The sequence below is a fragment of the Capricornis sumatraensis genome, chromosome 1, assembly GCF_032405125.1.
Source record: "Capricornis sumatraensis isolate serow.1 chromosome 1, serow.2, whole genome shotgun sequence".
Taxonomy (NCBI): domain Eukaryota; kingdom Metazoa; phylum Chordata; class Mammalia; order Artiodactyla; family Bovidae; genus Capricornis; species Capricornis sumatraensis.
The window spans coordinates 38,025,834-38,053,187 of record NC_091069.1 but is presented as its reverse complement, the minus strand read 5'-3'; the positions used below and the strand labels follow the sequence as shown (position 1 = coordinate 38,053,187).

At 42.6% G+C, this 27,354-nt stretch overlaps 2 protein-coding genes across 4 annotated transcripts; one reads left to right on the top strand and one right to left on the bottom strand.

The window, feature by feature from the left end:
* Positions 1-623: 623 nt before the first annotated feature.
* Positions 624-14,460, top strand: PCYOX1 (prenylcysteine oxidase 1). The gene is made up of 6 exons (XM_068963768.1): positions 624-746; positions 1,841-2,047; positions 3,001-3,175; positions 9,933-10,144; positions 10,495-10,647; positions 11,090-14,460. Exons 1-6 carry the CDS (start codon positions 626-628, stop codon positions 11,746-11,748), a joined length of 1,527 nt encoding a protein of 508 aa, XP_068819869.1. The 5' UTR covers positions 624-625; the 3' UTR covers positions 11,749-14,460.
* A 547-nt stretch (positions 14,461-15,007) lies between these two features.
* On the bottom strand, positions 15,008-26,694 carry SNRPG (small nuclear ribonucleoprotein polypeptide G). Of its 3 annotated transcripts, none has more exons than XM_068983227.1 (4): positions 26,687-26,694; positions 19,617-19,639; positions 18,808-18,932; positions 15,008-15,194 (listed from the first exon to the last, which is right to left on the bottom strand). In XM_068983227.1, exons 1-4 carry the CDS (start codon positions 26,692-26,694, stop codon positions 15,144-15,146), a joined length of 207 nt encoding a protein of 68 aa, XP_068839328.1. In that variant the 3' UTR covers positions 15,008-15,143. The 3 variants fall into 3 exon arrangements, with proteins under 3 accessions (XP_068839328.1, XP_068839311.1, XP_068839320.1); XM_068983210.1 differs by lacking the exon at positions 26,687-26,694 and adding an exon at positions 22,381-22,412; XM_068983219.1 differs by lacking the exon at positions 26,687-26,694 and adding an exon at positions 22,381-22,412 and having other exon boundaries at positions 15,144-15,194; positions 18,811-18,932.
* Positions 26,695-27,354: the final 660 nt, after the last annotated feature.

Below are 27,354 nucleotides of genomic sequence, written 5' to 3'. Positions count from 1 at the left end.
CCCTGGGCTCCCCCGTTTTTCCTTTTAAGATCGCCTGGAGAAGGGAATGGCAACGAACTCCAGTATTCTTGCCTGCAGAATCCCATGGACAGAGGAGCCTGGCAGGCTACAGCCCATGCGGTCGCAAAGAGTCGGACATGACTGAGCGACCGTCACTGTCACTGTTAGTATCATTTACGCATCCATCCCATATCCAGCAGTTCGGAACCTAGTAATCACTCAGTCAAGTATTTCTTGCACCACTGGTCTGTTTTTGGCAGCGATTAGCTGTGCCCATTGTTTGAGCGAGAGCGATTGTAGGGACAGAAGAGGGCACAGCTGAAGAAATTAAAAGCTGGGGTGAGCCTCCTCTGGGGCCTTTGGTATCTCCCTGAAGCAGGGTGAGTTTCGGGGGATGGGGCAGGGCCGGCTTGGAGTACCCAGACCATCCGGTTGGGAACTCCAGGAGGGAAGTGTGGCCCTGGGGTGTCAGGGGCCTGCGCTGAGGAGTCGGGGTAGGGTGGGAGCGGACCTGGGCGGGGCTTGGAGGGGTGAGGCCAGCCAGGGGGCGGGGCGGACGGAGAGCGCAGACTCAAATGCGGGTGGCAGCCTGGCGCTCCAGTCCGACCGCAGCGCTTGGAGAGCCATGGAACCCGCAGCTCCCGGGCTCGCGTGCTCGACTCTGCGGCTGTGGCTGGGGCTGTTGCTGCTGTGCAGCTGGTGGTACCCTGGGAGCGCCGAGCCGCGGGCCCCGCCGGAGAAGATCGGTAGGCGAGGAAGAGGCGGCGCGCTGCGGAGGTGGCGAGAGTGCGCCCCGCGCCGGGAGGTCACTACCAGCTGCTGCAGGCCGGGCGCCCGCTGGGTCGCGCGGAACCAGCCCGCTGCGAATGTGGTGCTCTTCCCGGTTCGCGCCTCCGAACCGCTTTCCGTGCCCCAGGGAACGCCCTTTCTCGGGCGTGGAGACATGCCCACTTGAGAAATGGGCAGTGGAGGTGGGGGCGACCCAGATCAGTCCGTAGGCGGGCGCCCGGTGTCCCTGCAGCCCCTGTCTCTGGGGCCTGGGGCTCCAAGGAAGCAAAGGCCCCTCCCGCGGCCTTCCCTTGCTACACTTGTTCGGAAGCCGGTCCTCTGGCTGCTCAGGGAGCGGCTGGCCAGTTCCGCTCTGCAGATGAGAGGCACACGCCGGCACAGCACGCCTAGCAGCGCAAACAGGCCGACCGCGTGTGCTTCCGGTGATGGGCTGCTGGGGTACCCCTCCGCCGTCTGCTTTGTTGAAGTCGGCTGGCTTGCAGAGGCCTCCGGCTTGCACAAGTACTTTACCTAGGACAACTACCCAGCGGAAACAATCACTCTTTTAGTTTGATTCGTTTTGGTAGTTTGCTCCCTGTTTATTTTGTTTTGCCTTTTTTTGTTGTTGTTTATTTTTATTCCTTTTTAACCCGTTTTCTTTGGGATCATTAAGCTATTAACAGGACAGAACAAATTAGGCAAAAATGGCGGCCAGTTTATTTAAAATGCGTGCTGTAAAGGCCCCACCTCCTCTGTTCCCTTGGATTGGGCACAAAGGAGCGTGTGCGGGCCACTTGGTGCCTCCGCAACGAACTGTGAGAGGCTTGGGGCATCTGGCTGCGGGAAAAAAAATGTAACAGTGTACTTCTGCTGTTGTCTGGGGGCAGTGTCTGTCCAGATTTAGAGTTCCTTCTGTCTTCACTGCAGCTGTCCCTTGCCTCCACCTCCCCATGCTTCCCTAAATTGTCGGTAACTGCTTTAGGTAATGTCGGTTGTTGATTTACGGCCTTTATAAAACAAACATGCGAAGCTGGTAAGAGAAAAACCCTGTTCCTTTTTATCCCCACCATAGCGGTTATCGGAGCTGGAATTGGTGGCACTTCAGCAGCCTATTATCTGCGGCAGAAATTTGGGAAAGATGTGAAGATTGACGTGTTCGAAAAAGGAAAGGTGGGAGGCCGTCTGGCCACCTTGAATGTGCAGGGGCAAGAATTTGAGTCAGGAGGTTCTGTCATCCATCCTTTAAATCTGCACATGAAGCGTTTTGTCAAGGATCTGGGTATGTAATTTGGTCTGAGAGCAAAGCAGACTTCAAAGTGCATGGATATTGTTATCAGATAGGGAACTTAAACTTTTCTGCCTTATTAATTGTCTTTTACAGTGAAGCTGGTAAAACTGCTTTCCTCACTTTCCTGCGAGCAAATTGGCACTACCTTAGGAGCTGCTCTGCTGTAATGGGACACTACAGTATATCTTCAGTTATCTGGAATTACAGCCATGGGGCGTGGGTTGGGGATGGTTGCTGCTGTTGATTCTTATATATTCTGGATTTGTGTTAAAGAATCAAAGAGTGGTTTGAGTTAGCAAAACCTAGCATGCTCATTTTACAGCTGGGGAAATGAGGCCCAGAGAGTTGAGGTGTCTGACTTAGGGTCACTCAGCTGTAGGGGCAAACATGTGCCTGGAACTTGGGACATCTGACCAGCAGAGGCATTGGACAGGTTGTGGGGGAAGCCTGGGGGGCCTCTGCAGGTTCCCTCCTCAGGGAATATTGTGTAATTTTGGCCTCCTTCCAGTTAGGAGAAGTATTGAGTTATGCAGAATAGGATTTGCACAGGAATGGAAATCCTGTTTTCCTTAGCTGCTTTCCACATTTCCTGTGGATGCTTCCAGGGCCTCTTCACTCCACAAGGGCAAGTGTGTGCCAGGAGCAATTTATGCTGCAAAAGTCATGTCTGATATTTCTGATTTTAAGATGAATTCAGCTGTCCTTTGGCTTTTTCTTTTGCCTTTTTTAGTTTTTTGAGACTAAATATAGCCAGTTTGAACTGAACTGATGTCTAGAGTATCACACACTGTTCTAAAGATAGAGCTCTGTTAACATGTTTCCTGAGAACTGGGGGAAGCCCAGATTCACTCATTTCAGAGTGTCCCCCATAGCTTCAGATTACCTTCCCTCATTTGATCAGTACAGAAACCATTGACTTAGTTACCCTTTCTTTGTTTTTGCAGGTCTCTCTGCTGTTCAGAGCCCTAGTGGCCTAGTGGGGGTGTATAATGGAGAGACTCTGGTATATGAGGAGAGCAGCTGGTTTATAATTAACATGATTAAACTAATTTGGCACTATGGATTTCAGTCCCTCCGAATGCACATGTGGGTAGAGGATATATTAGACAAGTTTATGAGGTAATTTTTTCTCTTCCATTTAACCTAAGACCTTTTATTAAATAATCTGTAGGAATTACAATTTTTTGGAACAGTTCTCTACCTAACCACAAAGCCTATTTTATTTGTAAGGTCGTTAGGAAAAATGTTTTGTATATGATATGCAGGGCTTTTATCCACTTGGAACGTGAAAGGGTCATTTATTTTTGCTTCTGAAAACATATTTTGCAAATGCTTATTTAATAGTGTCAGACACTTTTAAATACCCTACACATACTAACTCCTTGATGTCTTTCGACAGCTCTCTGAGGTGGGTACTGTTACTAGCTGCTTTTTGTAGGTTACTGGAAGGTGGAGGCATGGAGAGGCTTTAGACATGCAAGTCCACCTGCCTAGTAACTGGTGGAGCTGGAGTTCTGACCCAGGCAGTCTGGCTCCAGAGTCCTCCCTCTTAATCTCTGAACTGTTCTAGTGTTGTGTGTAGATGGATGAGGTGATACGTACAAGAGCTTGTGGAAAACTTAAATGAGCTTTATTTAACTGTGACATGATGTTTCAGTGAGCCAGCAGCCTGAAATAGCATATCAGTTCTGTGCCCCAAGAATTTAAATTAAGGTATTATATTCCCACACTGTCCTGCATAGTGAGAATATAGGTGCCTCTTTTCCTTCTCTTTGTTTTTCTGTATTTTCAAAAAGTTTTTTTGGTAAGTAAGAAAAATAACATAAAATAACCAGTCTAGAGCCTTCCCTGGTGGACTAGTGGTTAAGACTCCACACTTCCAATGCTGGGGGCGCACATTTGATCCCTGGTTGGGGAACTAGGATGCCACACGCTATACGGCTCAGCCAAGAGAATATTAAAAGGAAAACCATTCTGACTTGGAAAACTATGGCTTATTTTTTAAAAAATCTTTTTATTTTGTATTGGGGTAGCCGTTTAACAATGTTGTGATAGTTTCAGGTAGACAGTGAAGTGAAGGGACTCAACTGTACATATACATGTATGATATAAACTTTTTTTTTTAAGGTTGTTGGCATGTGCTAACTTTTATGCTGGTTCACAGTTTTAGATCTCGGAGAAATTCAGCTTGTAACAGTTGAATAAGATAAATATATATTCTAGTTTTTGTAACTTGTAGTAGTTGGAGATTTCTTTCTTTTTAAGCATCATTCTGAGGTTAATTCCTTGAACATCTTTCCAGTTACTGGAAAGGTCAGCTATAGTGCAGGTTGTTCTAAAGTAGTCATTCATTTGTTTATTCATTCACCAAATATTGAGTGCTTAGTACGTGCCAGGCAGTAGTCTCGGTCTTGAAGAGGTAGAACCTAGAACATACCCCTGCCCTTAAAGAATATATATACTAGCAGAGAGACAAGCAGTTCACTAGGGAAATGTACAGAGTTTGTGTAGAGCCAGTCACTTTTTAGAGAAAGGTGGCATGTCGCTGCATCCTCAACAGGAAAGGCAAGTTCACATGGCCTGAGATACAGCCTTGCCTGCGTGAATCAGTTTTCTTGACATGTAGAGAATTGCCCTTTGAGAAATTAAGAAATCACTTTTGAAGTGAATTTAGTGTATTATAGAACTGTGAAAAAGGCCCGAGGAGGGGATACATAGATTATACTATTTTTAAAAAATGTGAAGGGTGGGATAAGGGGGTGGGAGGGAGGTTCAAAAGGGATGGGATATATGTATATATACTTACAGCTGATTCACGTTGTTGTACAGCAGAAACCAACACAACATTGTAAACCAGTTATCCTCTGAATTAAAAAAAATTATTTTATTGAAGTATAGTGATTTACAATGTTGTGTTAATTTCTGCTGTACAGCGAAATGGTTTATTAATACATATATACATTCTTTTCTAATATTCTTTTCCATTATGACTTATCACAAGATTTTGCATATAGTGGGGTTTCCTGGTGGCTTAGATAGTAAAGAATCTATCTTCCTGGGTTGGGAAAATCCCCAGGAGAAGGGAATGACAACCTCTAGTATTCTTGCCTGGAGAATCCCATGGACAGAGGAGCCTGGCAGGCTACAGTCCATGGGGTCACAAAGAGTCAGACACAGCTGTGACTAAGCACATACACATACATTGCATATAGTTCCCTGAATATTATACTATTTTTGATTTATAAAACAATTCCAAAGCATGGAATTACACACACACACCCCCCCCCCCGCCCCCGCCCCGCCATGTATCTTTGATACTTGATTATGGAGTGCTGACTGTTATGTTGTTTAAAGGGCCACACATTTCTGTTCCTTTCTATAAGAACATGCAGATCTTATTTTGATAATTTTATCATATCCATCATACCCTGTTGGACAAAGGGCAAGTATTGAGCCATCATGTGCCAGTTGCTAAATAGTGAAATACTGCTGGTCTTACGAAACAGCTTCTGCCTGCATGTTTTCTCTTCCCCAGGAATCTTTTTCCTTGCCCTCAGCAGGGAGTCTCGACTCAGTTCCAGGGATATAATCAGTCTGCTTTCTGTTTAATGCTGTTGTTGTTGTTCGGTCACTAAGTCATTTCCGACTATTTGCAACCCCATGAACTGCTGCATGCCAGGCTTCCCTGTCCTTCACTGTTACCCATAGTTTGCTCAGACTCACGTCTGTTGAGTCAGTGATGCCACTGAACCATCGCATCCTCTGTCGCCCCTTTTCCTCTCGCCCTCAATCCAGTTGTTAAATGCTTGTAGTAGCACCTGTGTCACAAAAACCAGGATTAGGAGCCACAGAGGTTGCCAAAGAGGAGTCAGGAACCGTGACTTCCCTTACATTTCCCTTACATTTCATTTTAAATTTTATCTACTGTTTTCAACTCCACAGTTTGTTTTTATTTTCTATTATTTATTTCTCTTTATTAGCAGTCTATGTTTGTTCTAATCTACATTTCTTTGTTTGTGGCCAAGATGTGTGGCATGCAGGATCTTAGTTCCACAACCAGGGATCGAACCTGTGTCCCCTACGTTGGGAACCCAGAGTATTAACCACTGGACCACCAGGGAAGTCCCTATCTATGTTGTTTTCATACGTGCTTTACTTCTTTAGATATGGCTTCCTTTACTTCTTTTAGCATATTTGTAGTTGCTGATTTAAAGTCTTTGTCTGGCAGGTCCAATGTCTGGGTTTTCTTAGGGAGGATTTCTGTTGTAAACTGGACGTTTAAAATAATATTGAATAGTAACTCTGGACATCAGAAATCCGCACACCCCGGGGTTTGTTACTGTTGCTGCTTGTTTGTTAGTGATTCTGGAACTAATTCTGTGAAGTCAGTATTCTTTGTCATGTTTGACTACTCAAGTGTATGTGTGTGAGGATTGCTTGCAGTGCTCTGGCAGGTGATTTATAGCTTTAGCCTTTACTTCTGGCTTGCTCAAAGCCTCAAGGTCAGCTGAAGGTGACAGACGAGGGCCTTCTCAGGTCTCTCCTGGGCATGTGACAGTCTTGTACATGGGCGTGGCCATCTAAGTCCCTAGAAACGAATTGGAGTTTTTCATTCCCCAGTATTTCTTCTTAAAATCTTCTGATAAGCCTCTTGTTAGTCCCACTTGGTATCACAAACTCCGGCAACAAAAGTTTTTGACAGATGTGCTCAGTGTATAGAGTGAGATAAAAAAAGACAAGCCCTAATCTGAAAAGAAGAGGTTTCCCAGTGGTAAAGAATCCTCCTGCCAATGCAGGAGACACAGTTTTGCTCCCTGGTTCAGAAAGATTCCCTGGAGAAAGAGATGGCAACCCATTCCAGTATTCTTGCTGGAATAACCCATGGACAGGAGAGCCTGATGGGTTATAGTCCATAGGGTCTCAAAGAGTTGGACACGACTGAGCATGCACACGTAAACAGTCTAAAAAATACAGCAAACTAGTGGCTATAACAAAAAAGAAGCAGACTCACAGATACAGAGAGCAAATACAGAGAACAAACTAGTGGTTACCAGTGGTGAGAAGGGAAGGACAATGTTGGGGTGGGGGCATAGAAAGTGTAAAGTATTGGGTGTAAGATAGGCTGCAGGATGTATTGTGCAACATGGGGAATGTAGCCAATATTTTGTAATTGTACGTGGAATTGTCCAGTTGCTCAGTCATGTCCAACTCTTTGCAACCCATGGACTGCAGCACGCTAGGCTTCCCCATCCTTCACTGTCTCCAGGAGTTTGCTCAAACTCATGTCCATTGAGTCAATAATGCCACCCAGCCATCTCATCCTCTGTCGTCTGCTTCTCCTCCTACCTTCAGTCTTTCCCAGCATCAGGGTCTTTTCCACTGAGTCAGCTCTTCGCATCAGGTGGCCAAAGTATTTGAGCTTCAGCTTCAGCATCAATCCTTCCAATGAATATTCCGGGTTGATTTCCTTTAGAATTGACTGGTTTGATCTCCTTGCAGTCCAAGGGACTCTCAGGAGTCTTCTCCAGCACCACAGTTCGAAAGCATCAGTTCTTCAGCGCTCAGTGTTCTTTATGGTCCAACCCTCCCATCTGTACGTGACTACCAGAAAAACCATAGCTGTGACTCTGTGGACCTTTGTCGGCAAAGTGGTGTCTCTGCTTTTTAATATGCTAAGTTTGTCATAGCTTTTCTTCCAAGGAGTGAGCGTGTTGTAGTTTTATGGCAGCAGTCACCATCTGCAGTGATTTTGGAGCCCAAAATAATAGTCTGTCACTGTTTCCATTGTTTCCCCATCGATTTGCCATGAAGTGATGGGACCGGATGCCATGATCTTAGTTTTTTGAATGTTGAGTTTTAGGCCAGCTTTTTCACTGTCCTCTTTCACCTTCCTCTAGAGGCTCTTTAGTTCCTCTTCACTTTCTGTCATTAAGGTGGTGTCCTCTGCATATCTGAGGTTACTGATACTTCTCCTGGCAGTCTTGATTCCAGCTTTAACTTCATCCAGCCCAGCATTTCACATGATGTACTGTGTATATAAGTTAAATAAACAGGGTGACAGTTACAGCCTTGATGAACTCCTTTCCCAATTTTGTAAATGGAGTATATCCTTTAAAAATTTTAATCAAAAAAGAACAAGTCCTGATAAGGCAAATAGTGGCGCTTCTCTGACAATGGGAATTTGGGAATGCTCTAAACGTGTCTTATCGCCTCTGTGGCTGCCAGCTTGCTGGTTTCACAGGTATTGTGGTTGCAAGGCTGCTGATTTTGAAGGCTACCTTGTTGCTAGCAAGATGGGAATGAGCTTAGGGACAGTTCAAATACCACAGGGCTTATTTGTTCTTACCGTCAGCCATCTAAATATTCCTGGGATTTTAGCAAGTGTTTGGTTTATTTCCAGAGTTCCAAAAAAGTTGATGTTGACAGTGTTTGCCAGTGTTCTCATTGCTTTTATGTAGGGGCAGATTTTTTCTAAGGTCCTTACTCCATTTTGGAAGTCCTTCATCCCACCTCCACTACTTTTTTCTGTCTGTGCCTCCTCCTGCTCTCCTGGATCTCTCTGCTTCTCTGCCAGCTCCAAGTGTTTCCAATCTTTTGGTTTACTTTTCTCCTTGATAAAAGAACCTGTCTGCCAGTACAGGAGATGTAAGAGACACGGGTTCGATCCCTGGGCCAGGAAGATCCCCTGGAGTAGGGCACAGCAACCCACTTCATTACTCTTGCCTGGAGAATCCCACCAACAGAGGAGCCTGAAAGATTACAGGCCATAGGATCCCAAAGAGTCATATACAACTGAAGCAGTTTAGCACAAACTGTTATGTAAGTTGCTTGTGTTTATTTTATTGCCTGTTGTCCCACCTAAAACAAAAGCTCTGTTATGGCAGCAGTTTTTCTTTCTGTGCTGTATTGACCTCTGTATCCTCAGCATCTAGAACAGTGTCTGGCTCAAACTGATGCTCCATATGCTAACACAAACAAATATAAAAAATTATATAAAAAGAAACTAGAGGCAGATAAATCAGTTATTCATGTTAGTAGTTTGAATATAAACGGAGAAGGCAATGGCACCCCACTCCAGTACTCTTGCCTGGCAAATCCCATGGACGGAGGAGCCTTGTAGGCTGCAGTCCATGGGGTCGCTAGGAGTTGGACATGACTGACCGACTTCCCTTTCACTTTTCACTTCCATGCATTGGAGAAGGAAATGGCAACCCACTCCAGTGTTCTTGCCTGGAGAATCGCAGGGACCGGGGAGCCTGGTGGGCTGCCGTCTATGGGTTCGCACAGAGTCGACACGACTGAAGCGACCTAGTAGCAGCAGCAGCAGTTTGAGTATAAAGCTTTACTTAAGATCAGGGAGATGAGAAGTAACAGGAGAGATGTTAGGAAGATTGGTAAGCTTCCCTTCTTAAGTGGGTGAAGCAGAAAGGAGAAATGAAATGTTTAAATTTAAAACTAAATGAACTGAGGATGATGTGTAGAATGTTAGGAGTAACCCATTGTTTTGGTTGGAATTGGGGGTAGGAGGAGAGGATCAAGCCTAGTGGAAAGGTAAAGTTTAATTTTAGACATGTTTAAGTGTGCTGGAAGATGAATGAGCACAAGACATACCCACTTTTTGAAAGGTGATCCCAATTACCATATTCATGCAGAAGAGTGAATTCAAAGGACAGTGGACTTCCTCCAGAGGAGATAGAGGGAAAGGGAGGCCAGGAGCCTCTGGGATACCTGGGGAAGACACATCTCACAGGATTGGTAGGGACTCGTCCGAAGGAAACAGCAAAGCCACTTGGAGTCTTAGGATGCTGTTTTCCTTCTTTGTATGTACCCTCTCCACTATCTGGTGTTTAATGGCCATTTCTCTTCTATTCAAAAGGATCTACCGCTACCAGTCTCATGACTATGCCTTCAGTAGCGTAGAAAAGTTACTGCATTCCCTAGGAGGGGACGACTATCTTGGATTATTTAACCGGTCACTTCTTGAAACCTTGCAGAAAGCAGGCTTCTCTGAGAAGTTCCTTGATGAAATTATTACTCCCGTCATGAGGGTAAATTATGGCCAAACCACAAACATCAATGGCTTTGTAGGTAAGTCAGGGCTTGGAATAGTTAACGGACATTAGTTGACAGTGCAGCTTACCTGATGCTTTGGTGGCTCCTTACTGTAGGCCATGATTTGGAGATGACTACCTTCCTTTGTGAAACGTCAGACACAATGAAAATGTTGGCAGAATTGTGCATGTGTAGATGAGCATTTTTATGAGAACAGAGTCTTTGGATTTTATTAGTTGAATGGTCCTCACCTGGGGGAAACTTTGCTCTGAGGGTCATTTGGCAGTGTCTAGATTCGGAGCCGGATGCAGCTACTCGAGAGGGGAGAGTGGGTAGAGGGCCCTTTACAGAGTCAGAATTAACACGTTTTGTCCTGCCGCCGACAGGGGCAGTGTCAATGTCCTGTACTGATCCTGGCCTTTGGGCAGTAAAAGGTGGCAATAAACTTGTTTGCTCAAGGCTCCTTCAGGCTTCCAGAAGCAATCTTGTATCGGGCTTAGTGATGTCCATAGAGGAGAAAACAAGGACCAAGCAGACAGGTAAGCTTGAACTCCTATTTTATTGTTCCTAATTTCCCCTGCAGAAAATCATTGCTCAGGGAGAAAAACCTGCTTCTCCATCTCTCACTCAGTTCCAAATGATGAAATTTTAAATTGGAGGTTGGGTGTTGTGTGTCACGTGGAAATAGATACACATGTGCTCAAGCACAGTGGCATGATTTTTTGGATTTAAAAAAGAATTTCATCCTCAAAAGTAAACATTTCGTATTTTGTACCTATTGACAGGTTTTATTTCCATTCCAAGTAGAAAACTGGTCTCATTACAAGTAGAAAATGCAGGGGCCAGTTATCTTAAGGGATAAAACTTGTTTAAGTCCTTAGAATTATGGAGAAACTATTAAGGTATAGAATTATTTTTAGAAGGTATAACATATAGTATGTTAGAAACACTTAAAAAGAATGCTTTTTTTATTTCCTCTAGGAAATCCCTCAAAGGTGTATGAAGTGGTCTACCAAACTGGATCTGAAACCCATTCAGACTTCTATGACATCGTCCTGGTGGCCACTCCATTGAATCGGAAAATGTCCAATATAAATTTTCTCAACTTTGATCCTCCAATTGAGGAATTCCATCAACACTACGAACCTTTAGTGACAACTTTAATTAAAGGGGAGTTGAATTCCACTGTCTTTAGTTCTAGAGCCTTAAATGAGTTTCATCTTGGTGCAGTCTTAACCACTGATAATCCAGATTTATTCATTAACAGCATTGGGCTTGTGTCCCCTGTAGAAGAAGACAGTAATCCTCAGCCAAAAGCAGATATAGCACATGTCTGGAAGATCTTTTCTGCAGCACCACTTACTAAAGAACAAATTTTAAAGCTCTTTGTGTCCTACGATTATGCTGTGAAGCAGTCATGGCTTGCATACCCTCATTATACGCCTCCAGAGAAATGCCCCTCCATCATACTCCATGATCGACTTTATTACCTCAACGGCATAGAGTTTGCAGCAAGTGCCATGGAAATGAGTGCCATTGCAGGCTACAATGCTGCTCTCCTCGCCTATCACCGCTGGAATGGGAACACACACATGATTGACCAAGAGGACTTATATGAGAGACTTAAAACGGAACTATGAAATACCACTCTCTCCTTTATCCCCCTCCTGGTTCCAAATGGAATATCACTGGCAAAAAAAAAAAAAGAACATAGTCTGAACAGAGATGATTTTGAATTAGATATTTCACCATTATCATTTAACAAAATAATCCCAGTGAGTCATGAGAAACACAAGGTTCTAATTAAGCATGAAGGTAAAACTGTCGCATCTTCAAAAGTGAACTCTTGACTATCCCTCAGCAGCATTTCCCAAACTTGTCTGATCATAAGAATCACCTGGAGTTTGTTAGACATATGAATTCTCTAGCTCCTCTGGAGGTTCTGATTTAATAGGTCTGGGGTGGGCCCTGGATTTTGAACAAAACTTTAAAGCATTTTAAGCTGAGCCTTTCAGGAAGACTTACCTTTTAGTTCAGGACTAGTTCATCTGTGTTTCACAGTTGGATGTGGTCTTCATTCAGGTAAAATTTACCATGGGAACTGGTATCTTATGCCTGGCTTTAGTAACTTACATTTTGCAAAGGACATATGCCCATGCTTGAAGCCTTGACTTTCAGAATGTTCTTTTGATTGCTTCTGTCTCTATTTCATTAGGGGTGAAGTTCAGGAGTCTTAGCGTAGTATAAGGATGTCACACAAAAATCTCAAGTAAAATGAAAAGCAAGTATAGGCTATTGATTGAAGAAATTTCTTAAATTTGTCTTCTATTATCAAACCCTCACCTGAGGAGCTTTGAAAAATGGTGATAGAGCCCCACAACAGAGATTAGTTTAATGGACTGAGGATAGGACCTCAGCTTTTTGTAGCTTCTTAGAGTTCCTAATGTACAACTGCCTCCCTGGTGGCTCAGAGGTTAAAGCATCTGCCCGCACTGCGGGAGACCTGGGTTTGATCCCTGGGTCAGGAAGATCCCCTGGAGAAGGACATGGCAACCCACTCCAGTATTCTTGCCTGGAGAATCCCATGGACGGAGGAGCCTGGTGGGCTATAGTCCACAGGGCCGTAAAGAGTTGGACAACTGGGGTTTAGAGTCACTGATGGGGTTTATGATGTTTTCAAAGGGTTTTTAGTGCCTTAAAGTCCCGAGAAACCCAGTCCATTATCAAAGCAAATCCGGATTTCTCTCAGTGAGAACTCTAGTAGTCTTGGTAGTAGGAAGCATCGACAGTCTCACAGCAGAGGCAACTTAGATGACTCTAGAGCCTCTGGCACTAGAATATATTCAGTGACCCCACACTTGATGAGATCCAGTTTGTATTCAAACTGTTAAATGCTTCTGAAGGTACTGTAGCATTTTGATTGAGAAATAGGTTGTTGAAATCTTGTTTTGAGGTGGTGTTTCAGCTATACATTGCAATCACCTGTAGGACTGCTTCCTGAATGATTCCAGGATGTAGCCAAGAGACCCGATTCTCCACCTGTACAAAGATCATGAGTGTTCTTATAGTCACTGGAAAGGACAAAACAAGTAAAAACTTGTGAATTCTAAAAGTAACTGAACTGCAACCAAGTTAACATATATTGTCTTTTTAAAAAAGTCCTCCTCCAGATTATAGCAGTTGCTCCTTTTAGCAAAAAGAACATTGATTCTTAAAGTGATTTATTCTCTACAATTGTGAATATTAATATGTTGATAAAACTGCCAAGATATTTGATGTAGAGGCAGGAATTAAATTTATAGTTTGTCAGAGTTAGCTTTTTACTATTTTTATTCTTAAGTATGTTAAGAGGCATTCCTTTTTTCCTTTTGTGGTTTTAAAGAAGACAGTATGTAGAGTATAGCACTGTGTATATGCTAAAAGTGGGTGAATTCTGGTGGAATAATCTCTAACATCTGTAGACTTGTTTTGCAATGGCAAATATTTTTAGAACACCAGTTTTAAATACTGCTGTTATATCAGACCCAACTGATTGTTTTCCAATGAGGCATCTGAAGTTGTTAAAGAGCAAAAAGGTTATCCATATAATAAGCATATTAATTTTAATGCAACTAACAGAATTCAAGATTTAATTGGAAGAAGGCCCTGTCAGGGCCCACTATCCCAGGAGGCTACTCAAGTGAAATTTTTACAGAAGAGACTGGAAAAGATTATGCAAGTCCTGCTCCAGTGTTACTGGAAGGCTTGTTAAAACATGGCTGGCCTCACCCCTAGAATGTTGCAGTAGGTGTGGAGTAGCATACGAAAGATTGCATTTCTGTTATGTTCCTACATGATGCTGCCGGTTAGGAGCCACACTTAGAAATTCTACCAGTTCTAAAATTCAACTTTATGTGGTTGCAGTGTTAGGGAAGGTTTAAAGGGGAGAATGGAAAAATAAAAATGTATGGCCTTCACATCAACTCTAGTTTGATCCCTCTAGCTGTATTTTTCCTGTAAACATTTCCTATAAATAGGGAATACCATTTTACATACTTGTTTCTAAGTATCTCACATACTGTGTGTACCCCACTCTCTAGTTTTAAAGTGATTCATCATTTGTATGCTTTCTATCAGATCACAAAAATAAATTTAAGCATTTGCTTCATAGATTTTTTAAAAGTTAGGTTTATGATCCATGTCTGTGATATTCTCTCTTACTGGAGTTTGCACCGTAAAATTTACAAACTAGGTGAGTATATTATGGGCACCATTATCACCATCTTCTACCCCACAAAGAACCACAATGCACTGGAATGTTTTCCTCTGGAATTGTATTTCTAGTATTCAAAATTTTTTCCCACTTATGTTCAAAATAAAACAATGACATCGTTACTTTTGTGTTTTACTTCTGTTGTAGTATATGGTTGACCCTTAAAACACTGTGGGGGTTATGGATGCTGACTCTGAGCAGTCAGCTGTCTGCATATGCAGTTCCTCTGTTCCGTTTGGAATCCGTGGATTCAACCATGGATGGTGTAGTACTCTAGTATTTACTATTGGAAAAAACCAGTATATAAGTGGACCTGCACAGTTTAACCCATGTTGTTTGAGTGAAACTGTACTTGGAATGTAGATGTATGTGAAAAAGTCAGAGTCTGTCCAAGTTATTGCAACAACTTTGAAAATTCCAGTTAATGTTTTAGAAGAAACCCATTCAGGTTTGCAGCTTCTTTAACTTTGTTCAGTAGTAAAAGATATGGGAAAAGGGCACCTTGCCAATGTTTCATATTTAATAAGATTTTTCTATTTTAATGCATTAAAAACCTGAACTAATCAGTCTCAACCAATAACAGGTCATGACAGAAAAAAATCAGAATAAGAGCAGATATTCTAAGTTGAGAACAGCTAAGAAAGCATTTTTGGCTATTACAAAAGTTTATTTAACAAAAAAGTTAAGTAAGAAAATGTACACAACCCAATTTTTCTGGTAATAATATGTGGAGAGGGGACACATGGAAGCGTTGATTTCTCTGGTGAACACAACAGCCATTGTTCATACTCGTTCCAAGGCTTCTAACATGATGATACTATTTCCTCGTATTACCTAAGAAAAAATGAATTTGAAAAGAACACAATTCGTTCAATAGATGTATCAATGATGATTTAAAGAATTTTCATCAACTCATCAATGGTTTTATTAAATGTCAGTTTGTGAGGCTTTTTTTCTCCCTAGTCAATGTGTGTGAGTGCTCAGGTGCTCAGTTGTGACCGACTCTCTGTGACCCTATGGATTATAACCCACCAGGTTCCTCTGTCCATGAGATTTTCCAGGCAAGAATACTGGAGCGAGTTGCCATTTCCTACTCCTGGGGATCTTCTATAAAATAAGGTAAGTCAGGAGGATACTCATGAAGCATAGGTGAAATGGCTGGTAAAATGGGATAGAAAAGTCAAACTGGAAGGGGACTGTGAAAATAAGGAGCCCTGTGGACTGTAGGCAATGCAACCACAAATCAGTTCAATAGAGCCACACAAGTGAAAGGACAGGATGGAGGCATCCTGAGTGAGATTCCGGGCTTTGTTAGTAGCTCAGCTGGTAAAGAATCCACCTGCAATGCAGAAGACCCTGGTTCCATTCCTGGGTCAGGAAGATCTCCAGGAGAAGGGATAAGCTACCCACTCCAGTATTCATGGACGTCCTTGGTGGCTCAGCTGGTAAAGAATCTGCCAACAATGTGGGAGACCACCCCTGGGTTGGGAAGATCCCCTGGAGAAGGGAATGTCTACCCACTCCAGTATTCTGGACTGGAGAATTCCATGGACTGCATAGTTCATGGGGTCACAAAGAGTCAGACACGACTGAGTGACTTTTGCTGAGTAAGATTCAAAGTGGAGCTATGCTGGGAGGCAGCTGGCATAAAAATAGCTATACCTTGTTCCTTTCTCCTCTCATTCTACTTGCTTTATTTATTACACACGCTGTTATATACTGTCTTCCTCACTCAAGTGTCATTTCTGTGAGGGCAAGGACTTGCTTGGTGCACCTCCTCAGTGCCTAAAGCAGTGGCAGGCTCACGAAAGGCTCAATTAAGTAAACAGATGACCTGCATCTGATTACTGCAGGTGACAGACTGGGAAGCACCATGACAGGTGGGAAAGTGTTGGGGAGCCTGGCAGAGACAAACAGCAATGATTATGGTGAGAAAGTGGCAAAGAATTATAGAGCTGCACTGAAAATGACAATGGAGACTGAAAGAAGCTATAGACTCTCACTCAACAAATTAGGAAAAGAAATGAAGACACCTGAACAGCATGACTCCTAGTGTTCAAGAGTTTTAAACTGCTGGCTTATTTGCAACAGAAGATGAGCATGACTTCTCACCAATCAAAACTTAAAAACCAAGTACCGTTCTTCCTAGTTCCTTCCTGAACCTGTCCATTTGTGACACTTTCCCCAGAAGTGGTGGGTGGTGAAGAGAAGTTATTTCAGATAATTAAGATTTTCAGAACTGTGGGCTTTTTCTTTTTGGCATCATTAAAACATAAAAATAAAACTGCCACTTTCCTCAACGTTTTCTAAAACGTATCACATACTTCTTTGCCTTCTCACATAAGACACAGGAATTAAGGCTCGTCGTGAACACCTCTGCTTCACAGGGCTCTTCCTCTTTTCCCACTGTGTTGGATGCCCCATATTCCAGATCAAACTGGAACCATGGTCCAGAATTCCATACTGCTCCTTGGATTGGGCTTGAGTACTAAGTTTTGGCAAAGTGTTGCCCAGGCCTCTTCATGAAGGGGCACAACTGTCTAATAAAGAATACAAACCTAAATTGGAGCTACAGACGCACAAAGCCAGTAAGAACTCCTGAAACACATAGCAACAAAAACTACACAATTTTTAGTATTTTCTTAGGGGAACCTTGGAGTGGAATCTTAAGGAAATAAGACAGAGGTGAGGCTACTGACTACTCTGGTTATATTTCAGTAGAGGCTAATTGAGACATCATTAGGTAATTATCCACCTGACAGATCCTGTATTAAGTAATTTCTTAAAAAAAATTTTTTTTTTTAAATTTATTTCGTTGCACTAGGTCTTAGTTGTGACTTTTGGGATCTAGCTCCCTGACCAGGGATTGAGCCCGAGCCCCACTCATTGGGCGCAGAGTCTGAGCCAGTGGATTGAAAAAATAGTAACTAGTTTCCCTCCTTTCCCTTAGAAAAACCATTCTTGCATTTTCTTTAGGCTGTTTTTTAATTAAAGAAAATTGATATATTATCCTTATTTCATGTTCAAAGTGTTAACTCAGCCATAAGAATTAGCACCTACATTTTAGTCACAGAACATGCATCAGAGATGGAAGAACAGACTGTCTATCACAGTAAGTTGGACCAGTTTCCATGTAAGGAAAATTAACCCCATCAAAATAAGGGGGAAAATTATAAGAATAACACCAATACCTTCACTAATAAAAATTCGGAAAAGTGCCACACATTCTCAAAAGTTATTTCCTCAAATTAGAACTTTAAATGTCAATTCCCTTTTTAATTCTTTGTTTTTTTGTGAATCTTTTGATATATGAACCAAAACCCTAATCTACCCTCTATCAGAATGAAGATTTCCTAATCTGTAAAAGGAAGGGCTAGAGGGAAATCTTGGGGTATTTTTAAAACTCTCTTTTATAAGAAAATGCTAATGATTTGCCAGGCTTGTATTCATTTTCAACAGAATCTCAAGGGGACTGTACCTGACAAGAAGGTCCATCTACATGAAATGTGTGCAAGAGGCCAGGGAGACTCATATCTAGGGACTCCAAGTTATTTTTCAAACCCTGTCTGATTTGCTTTTCAAAATGCAATAATGGAAATATACTTGAAACAAGCAATAACACAAGCCTTGGAAAGGGTAATTAACCTTCTGGGAATGTATAAACATTGAAGTTTGATAAGTAGTAATCCTCAGCACACATTAAAATTACACAAGATCTTATAACAGCATACACAAACACAAATAGCACCCTTGGAGATAGTTTCAATTGCTTTGAGGTGGACTCAGCATAATTTTTATTTGCTTGCTTAAAACAAAAAACAACAACTCTTCATTGAAGAATTGACTGTAAAAGCTCTGGATCAACAGTTAATCTTCGGCTTACATTAGAATCACCTGGGGAACTTGAAAACCCTCTATACTACTGCTCTAATGAAGGGGCTTCCCTGGTGGCTCAGATGGTAAAGCATCTGCCTGCAGTGCAGGAGACCTGGAGGTTCAATCCCTGGGTCAGGAAGATTCCCTGGAGAAGGAAATGGCAACCCACTCCAGTAATCCTGCCTGGAAAATCCCATGGATGGAGGAGCCTGGCAGGCTACAGTCCGTGGGGTCCAGAGTTGGACATGACTGAGTGACTTCACTATGGCTCTGATGAAGGAACAGTATGGGCCTCATTATAGAATAAAGCACAAAAATAATTCCAACAGCTATTTCAAGTCCAAGGACCTCAGTGGATTCTGTGTAAGATTCAGATCTAACCTATAGGTAACTGGGGTATTACCACAGTTGAATAACCTCCATAAGTTAAACTAAAAGGGGGTTGGAATATCTAATCTTGCCTGTAATTTGCCTAACTTCATTTTAATCCAAGGGCTGGATAGAAGGGATGCTAATGCTTAATCCAAAAGAAAAATTAAATCTCTAAGAGAGATCTTGTATTTGTACTTACCACCATTCCAATATTGTTCTGTTGCCCACTAGTTGCCATCTCCACACATTCATCTATCACAAGATTCATAAAGGGATCAAATCCCCGCAATATTCCTTGGACATGTCTGCCACCATTTAATTTCACTATGTAAAAGGAAAAAGCAATTTAATAAAGCTGACCATTAACTATCAACTAAACTTCATAAAAAATAAAGTGAGAGAAAACCCTGATATATCTTTACTATATGCTAAGCACTGGGCTAAACATTTTACATGTACCTCCACATTTAAACTTCCAAGAATCCTATAAAGTAGAATCATCCTGACTTTTTATGAAGCAACTGAATTATAATATTTTTAAGTAACTGATTCAAGATTACACAGTTACTGTAGGGTAACACTGGAATTCAAACTGAAGGCTGCTTGTTTCTAAAGCCATGGTCTTAACCCCTACATACTTCGAGTTCTGTGCAGGTCAGATTTTTATTCCTTATCTGTTCTTTGTTTAAAGGAAAAAACGTTAAGTTTTCAAATATAAAATAGGAAATCCTGTAATTTTTATCAAAGTGAGAGAAGGCTTATATGAAATAAAAGTCTGAAATACTGCGAAACTTACTAAATATCAGAAATTAAGAAAATAAAGCTGTCTAGTTAGAATTCTGATAAACCTGCCTGCTTAATGGATGTGAATTAGAAATCTGTGTGCTTTGAATTTTTATAGTTTCTCAAAACATTATTAATAATAATAAAATATACAACCAAAGCAGATGTAAAAACTAATTTAATATTAAAAAAACACCCTGAAAATAAAAAACCAAAAAGACTTACATGATAACTTCTTGTCCATAAATCTGAAAAAGCAAAAGGGGTAAAGATTATATAACTAATTTTAGATATTGTCAATATAATCTGCTAAATTTATGTAACAGGAATAATGAAGTTTAAAAAATTAAAAGCTTTGCACTGCTATAAAGGATGAGAATGATGGGCTACCTCAGCTAGTACTTATACTAACTGAGCAATGTAACTCATGAAGGGGAGGATAATAAAGAATGGAATGAGTTTAGAACATATTAATGTACATTAAATTGAGTCTCTATATTGACGTGAACTACAGTAACATTCTTGTTGTTTAATACTGACCTAATTTTCAACAACAGGATTTACAGGCTTAACAGAAAAACAAAGATTTGGTTATATTTTTGGTTATTTCCAAAACCAAACAAAGTTGTGAAGAAACCAGAAGGTAATCAAACCATACCCAATCCAACAGGTATTTTATTCTGTATTTGAGACAATAAGTAGTGTTTATTTAGTGTTAAACATCAATCTTAAGTGTTCAGGATATTCTTCAACACATAAGTTCACTTTGGCAAAATACATATTTTGAAGTTAAATAATTTGAATTAAACAATAAAATTCCATATCATCAGGATAGAATAATATGAATACATGTAGTCAAACCAGTTTTTACCTCTTCCAGTTACAGGCTAAAAAATATGAATCTTCATTCAATTTTAATGTATATCATGGGAGAATTCAAAGATAAATCAGGCAAGAATACTGGAGTGGGTTGCCATGCTCTCCTCCAGGGGATCTTTCCAACTTGGGTATCGAACTCAACTCTCTTATGTCTCCTGCATTGGCAGGCAGGTTCTTTACCACTAGCGCCACCTGGCAAGCCCATAAATTACATAACATATAAATTAATAATAATTACCACCATTTAATAGACAGGCAACTGAAGCTCAGAAAGTTTAAATAAAATTTTGTAAGTCACACAGCAGTGAAAAAGTCTGATAAAATCAAATGGTCAGTTTGGCTGGAGAACACAGTATTCAGCTATTAATGTGTGTAGAATCTGGTGCCTGGATTTCAGATGCAGGGCCCTAAATGCTGGGTTAAGAAGTCTGCACTCTGTTATGTAGACAGCAGTAAGTTACTGCAGCAGAATCAGCTGTGGGCAAGACAACTGTGGCGTGTGTAAGTTAAATCATCATGCAATACATCTTAAACTTACACAGTGCTGTATGTCAATTATATCTCAAGAAAACTGGAAGGAAAAAAAACAAAGAGAGACTACTCTGTCATCCATTTTTAAGAGCACTAGGAAGAATCTGGTTGGGCCAGGGTATCTCCACCTCAGCACACTGACACTTGGGGCCGGATAATTCTGTTGTTGAGTGATGCCCAGTGCGCTGTAGAACATGTGGCAGCAACCCTGGCCTCTACCTACTAGATTCTGGCAGAACCAGACTCCCATTCCTGCAGTTAAGAACCACCGAGTCATGCTAAACTAGGAGAAGGGTATACACTTATTAAAGATGGTATCTGTGAGAAATGTAAAGGAAGAAAAATACTAACAACCATTGTGGAAGTCAACCTGACAGGATTTCACAACTCATAAAATCTAGATAAGCAGAGAAAGGTGTTAAAACCAGTTTCAGCCTCTGAAATTCTAAAATAATGTCTTAATCAAAAGGAAGTCTTCAAGTAGAGAATGGTCCTTTGTTAAATAATTTCACCAGTTCATGATGAATTCAGAAGACATTTTAAGATTTCACCAGCTCACTAACTGCAATCTCTCTTTTTCTTAATGTCAGGCTAATGACTTCATAATTGTCTTAATTAACAGACTAAAATATACACGGAGATTTTGCACAAAATATGGCTTCAATACAAATGTGCATTTAAGTACAAAATCATTAAATATGAACTTTCCCTTAAGTCTGACTTCTTTATGGGGCAAGCATAAATTAACTGTACACAAGGCAGACCAGGTCGGCTGCCTCAGAAACTGACTCCTGGATCAATTTTCCATCCTTGCTGCTAGCCAACTAATAAATGCAGAATTCTGGCATTACATAGTACAAAGACGACAGAGAAGTTACTCAGGAAACATGGAACTTGCTAAGTTCAGCCAAGAGTGATTCAGGACGCTAAAACTTTAAATTGGGTGTCATCTACAGTAGGAATAACCTACTTGGAGTCGATTTTACTGGGTTCAACCGCATTCCCCCACACACAACCTAAAACCTTCTCTAATTAGAAACATGAATATTCTCACACAGCTCTGTTAACAGAGTAGATATCACACGACATTCAAATTTAACCTACGAACAAGAAATCAAGAAAAAGGAATATAATTTCTAAGTTAAAGTTCAAAGAAACAGCTACAAATACTGTCTAAGATTAAGGTGGCTTTTGATTCCTCAGATACTAGCAAACACCCATCTCCCTGGTTCCTTTATAGAATCACTCTCCAGCCACCTTATCGAACACATGCTGCTACTCAAGACGTTCAACAAAGTGTGGCATTCGAGACCTTCAAGTAACGAGGGAAAGGGTCCGGGAGACAGAGTTCGGGCACGGGAAGTCAGCAGATGGTGGCGCCTTGTTGGCTTTGGTATCCGTATCCACCCGGCCGAAATATTACTTTTGCGGGGGTCTCAGGCCCCGAAGCGCGCCACACTGGCCCGGATCTCGGCGTCCGCGGCCCAGAATACGCACGCCAGGCACACTCCTGGGGAATTAAGGAACTCGAGGCACACAAGGAAGCGGCCATTTGGGCGCAGGCCCCACGCATACTTACTTCTTCAACTCGGGAGGGTGAGCTTTGCTCATGATGTCTACTGTGAGAGATCAAAGAAGCCTCCAAACGGAATTCGAGTGGCCCTCACGCTCCAGCGGCAGGCCCGGGGCTTTGCGTCTGACGTCACTGATCCCGTTAACCAATCGATGGTCGGTCGCTTTCCCGCTTTACCTCGCGATACTTAGGGAAAGCCTGCGTTTGTCGATCAGTCCCAAGCTTCCGGTTGTGTAGCTAGTGATTGGCTAGGACGGAGGACCTTCATAAATTCCCCTTCATTCCCTTCTGTGGGCTTTGCAGATGGCGCTGCTGCCTCTGCTGCTGCTAAGTCGCCTCAGTCGTGTCCGACTCTGTGCGACCCCATATACAGCAGTCCACCAGGCTCCCCCATCCCTGGGATTCTCCAGGCCAGAACACTGGAGTGTGTTGCCATTTCCTTCTCCAATGCGTGAAAGTGAAAGTGAAGTCGCTCAGTCCTGTCCGACTCTTCGCGACCCCATGGACTGCAGCCTACCAGGCTCCTCCATGGGATTTTCCAGGCAAGAGTACTGGAGTGGGTTGCCATTGCCTTCTCCGCCAGGTGGCGCTAGTGGTAAAGAATTTGCCTGCGCCTGTAGGAGACGAAAGAGACTCCGGTTCAATCCCTGGGTCGGGAAGATCCCCTGGATCTAGGCATGGTAACCCACTCCAGTGTTCTTGCTTGGAGAAGCCCATGGACAGAGGAGCCTGGCGGGCTACAGTCCATAGGACCGCAAAGAGTTCGACACGACTGAAGAGACAGCACTGCATCTTTCTTCTGTAAAATTGGCGAGCGCCTCTAGCGTCTGAAGGATGCTAGTCAATCCCTTGTGTTTGTGAATTGCAACATTTCTCCTATTCATATGTACTAAATGAAAATAAGCTTTAAGAGGAGTGGGCCCCTAATATTTCTTTGGCCAGTGTGAGCCAATACCTCCATTATTGTCCTTCCCTGTGTTGTGCTTTACCAGCTGGGCCGCAAGGGAAGCCCAACAAACGTCCCTCTAGTCAAAGCTATGGTTTTTCCAGTAGTAACGTATGGATGTGAGATTGGACTATAAGGAAAGCTGAGCGCCGAAGAGTTGATGCTTTTGAACTGTGGTATTGGAGAAGACTCTTGAGAGTCCCTTGGACTGCAAGGAGCTCCAACCAGTCCATCCTAAAGGATATGAATCCTGAATATTCATTGGAAGGACTGATGGTGAAGCTGAAACTCCAATAATTTGGCTACCTGATGTGAAGAACTGACTTATTTGAAAAGACCCTGATTCTGGGCAAGATTGAAGGCAGGAGGAGAAGGGGATGACAGAGGATGAGATGGCTGGATGGCATCACCAACTCGATGGACATGAGTTTGGGTGAGCTCTGGGAGTTGGTGATGGACAGGGAGGCCTGGTGTGCAGCAGTCCATGGGGTTGCTAAGAGTCCAGACACGACTGAGCGACTTCACTTTCACTTTCACGCATTGGAGAAGCAAATGGCAACCCACTCCAGTGTTCTTGCCTGGAGAATCCCAGGGACGGGGGAGCCTGGTGGGCTACCGTCTGTGGGGTCGCACAGAGTCAGACACAACTGAAGTGACTTAGCAGCAGCAGCAGACCCTCTATATACAACATGAAGTACAGCACACAAATGAACTCTTAATTTGAGGCACTGATTTTCAAGACAAGAGTGTAGTGTAACAATTGGTCTCCAACTTGTTCCTTGTTTAGTTACTAGAGATAGATACATCCACATTTATGAATCAAATACAATTGGGATTATAGAAGATTTAGGCCAAAATCAAAAAGCATTGGTGGTTTTCAGTAGGGGATGGTTCTACAAGATTCATTTCTAATGTTCAGAAATAACTCTATTTAAATACAAGTAATAATAAAGACTTAAACTCATCATATATTTTGTGTTCTCTTGGTACTCAAAATCCTAGTCCTTGCATTTTCTCTAGAGGGGTCATAACTGTATGTCTTTTCTACTTCTCGCTGTTAGTGTTTAAGTAAAATTGCTCTTGTAGCATTTCTACACTTCCTGTCTATGCTTTGTTCCTTCATATTTAACAGTATAAAGCTGTGTATCTTTAATAAATAAAATTAATATTCATAGTCCCTGGGTTGGGAACATCCCCTGGAGGAGGACATGGCAACCCACTCCAGTATTCTTACCTGGAGCATCCCCATGGACAGAGGAGCCTGGCCACAGTCCATGTAGTTGCAAAGAGTCGGACATGATTGAACAACTAAGCACAGCACACAGCACAGTCATTGCACAGTTCAGTTCAGTCGCTCAGTGGTGTCCTACTCTTTGTGACCCCATGAACTGCAGCACACCAGGCCTCCCTGTCCATCACCAACTCCCGGAGTTCACCCAAACTCATGTCCATCGAGTCGGTGATGCCATCCAGCCATCTCATCCTCTGTCGTCCCCTTCTCCTGCCCCCAATCCTTCCCAGCATCAGAGTCTTTTCCAATGAGTCAACTCTTTGCATCAGGTGGCCAAAGTACTGGAGTTTCAGCTTTAGCATCATTCCTTCCAAAGAAATCCCAGGGCTGATCTCCTTCAGAATGGACTGGTTGGATCTCCTTGCATTCCAAGGGACTCTCAAGAGTCTTCTCCAACACTACAGTTCAAAAGCATCAATTCTTCGGTGCTCAGCTTTCTTCACAGTCCAACTCTCACATCCATACATGACCACTGGAAAAACCATAACCTTGACTAGACAGACCTTTGTTGGAAAAATTATGTCTCTGCTTTTGAATACGCTGTCTAGGTTGGTCATAACTTTCCTTCCAAGGAGTAAGCGTCTTTTAATTTCTACATGGCCACAATTGCCATCTGCAGTGATTTTGGAGCCCCAAAAAATAAAGTCTGACACTGTTTCTGGGGCAATGAAAACATTGTTTGTTGAATGGGCTGTGGATCAGACATCTGTCAAATTCACAGGATGGGACGGTGCTCTCAAGAGCTCTGCACTTCACTATACATAAATGCATGGGTGCGTGCTGAGTCGCTTCAGCTGTGTCTCTTTGCCACTCTATGGACTGCAGCCCGCCAGGCTGGTTCTTTACCACTAGCGCCACCTGGGGAGCCCATACATAAATGATGCTCAATAATTAAAAAAAAAAAAAATTAAATGTGTCCTGCAATTGCAAACCAGCAGGATCTTGCTGTTTCTGTGCAAGTTAACAGAAATGTGATAAGGTGGAGGAAAAATAGGAAGAAAGGCACAGGAGGGGCTGTCCAGGGAATGACGTCCCGTGAGGGATTGTGGGGAGAGGTCCCTGTGGGAGGCTCAGTTGAGTCAGCTCCCACCCTCTGCTCTCTAACCTGCATGAAGGACCCAGGAGTCAAGCCTGTGTGCAAGCTGGTGCCGTGGTGAGAATCTAAGGTCCCCTGTGTGACAGCCCAGCCTGGAACCTGACGCAGAACTGGGAACAACATGCAGGAAGCATTCCTGAACCTACAGCTTTTCCAGGGAGATCTTTAGATGGCTCTGGGCTGCTGCTATGCACCATGATTTCTTGTGTAGGACGGGGAAGAATCAAGAAGATAGGGCCTGGGGATGCTTCTGACTGTTATTTCTGAGCATCAGAGAAACCCCCACCTGGGACTGCTGGCTGTGCTTTTCCAGCATGGGCCCTGGGGAAAGTGGTAAGTGGAGAAACTCTGTACTTGGAGAAAGCAGGTATCTGAGGACTGGGCAGTTCTGACTGAAGGAGGCAAAGCCAGTAAGAAGGACTGATGATAGCTGAGTGCAGTGTAGAGCTGGCTAAATGCCTTTGCCTCCAGCTGCCCTTTATACTGTCACATGTAAAACCAACCTGGTTATGATATTGTAAAGCAAATTTTAGAGGGATTTTGTGTATATATTATATCACAAGGGAAGCCCAAGAGTACTGGAGTGGGTAGCCTATCCCTTCTCCAGTGGATCTTTCCAACACAGGAATTGAACTGGGGCCTCCTTCTTTGCAGGTGGATTCTTTACCAACTAAGCTATCAGGGAAGCCCTATATATACACGTGTGTGTGTGTGTATGTATATATATATATATATATATGGTTTCCCAGGTGGCTCAGCAGTAAAGAACTCTTCTGCTAACGGAAGAGCCATAGGAGATGTGGCTTTGATCCCTGGGTTGGGAAGATCCCCTGGAGAAGGAAATGGCAACTCACTCCACTACTCTTGCCTGGAGAATCCCATGGACAGAGGAGCCTGGTGGACTACAGTTCATGGGGTCGCAAAGAGTGGGACGTGACTGACCAACTGAGCTTACATGGGTATATATATACTCACACACATGCACATATATATATATATAATACTTCACTTAATAACTCACTTGGTAGGTATTTGATAATAATATTTTATATAAAAATAAAATTGTGTCCAAATTAAAGGGAGAATCAGTGAGTGACTTATAGAAGAAACTTACCAGAGCTTGATGGGATAATATTATACACTAAGAAGACTTAATCTAGAGCAATAGACTCACCTGAGCTGGCTATTGAAAATGCAGCTTCCAGTTCAGTTCAGTTCAGTCGCTCAGTCATGTCCGACTCTTTGTGACCCCATGAACTGCAGCACGCCAGGCCTCCCTGTCCATCACCAACTCCCAGAGTTCACCCAAACCCATGTCCATTGAGTCGGTGATGCCATCCAACCATCTTATCTCCTGTCATCCCCTTCTCCTCCTGCCCTCAATCTTTCCCAGCATCAGGGTCTTTTCAAATGAATCAGCTCTTTGCATCAGGTGGCCAAAGTATTGGAGTTTCAGCTTCAACATCAGTCCTTCCAATGAACACCCAGGACTGATCTCCTTTAAGATGAACTGGCCCCCCTCAAAAGAGATTTGATTAAATGGGTCAGGAGTGGGGACCCAGGAATCTGCATTTTAAACAATTAGTTGCTACTGATGTAGGTGGTTCATAGATACAAATTGACCAAGAACACCTAGTACTAGAGTGG

Bases quoted from the DNA above. Each gene is read 5' to 3' on its own strand.
- PCYOX1 (XM_068963768.1), top strand. From the start codon at position 626: ATGGAACCCGCAGCTCCCGGGCTCGCGTGCTCGACTCTGCGGCTGTGG. The intron at 2,048-3,000 runs GTATGTAATTTG...TTGTTTTTGCAG, and splicing joins GCGTTTTGTCAAGGATCTGG to GTCTCTCTGCTGTTCAGAGC. The intron at 10,648-11,089 runs GTAAGCTTGAAC...TATTTCCTCTAG, and splicing joins AACAAGGACCAAGCAGACAG to GAAATCCCTCAAAGGTGTAT.
- SNRPG (XM_068983210.1), bottom strand. From the start codon at position 22,412: ATGAGCAAAGCTCACCCTCCCGAGTTGAAGAA. The intron at 19,640-22,380 runs GTAAGTATGCGT...TTGCTTTTTCAG, and splicing joins CACCCTCCCGAGTTGAAGAA to ATTTATGGACAAGAAGTTAT. The intron at 15,195-18,807 runs GTAAGTACAAAT...ATTTTTTCTTAG, and splicing joins AGAACAATATTGGAATGGTG to GTAATACGAGGAAATAGTAT.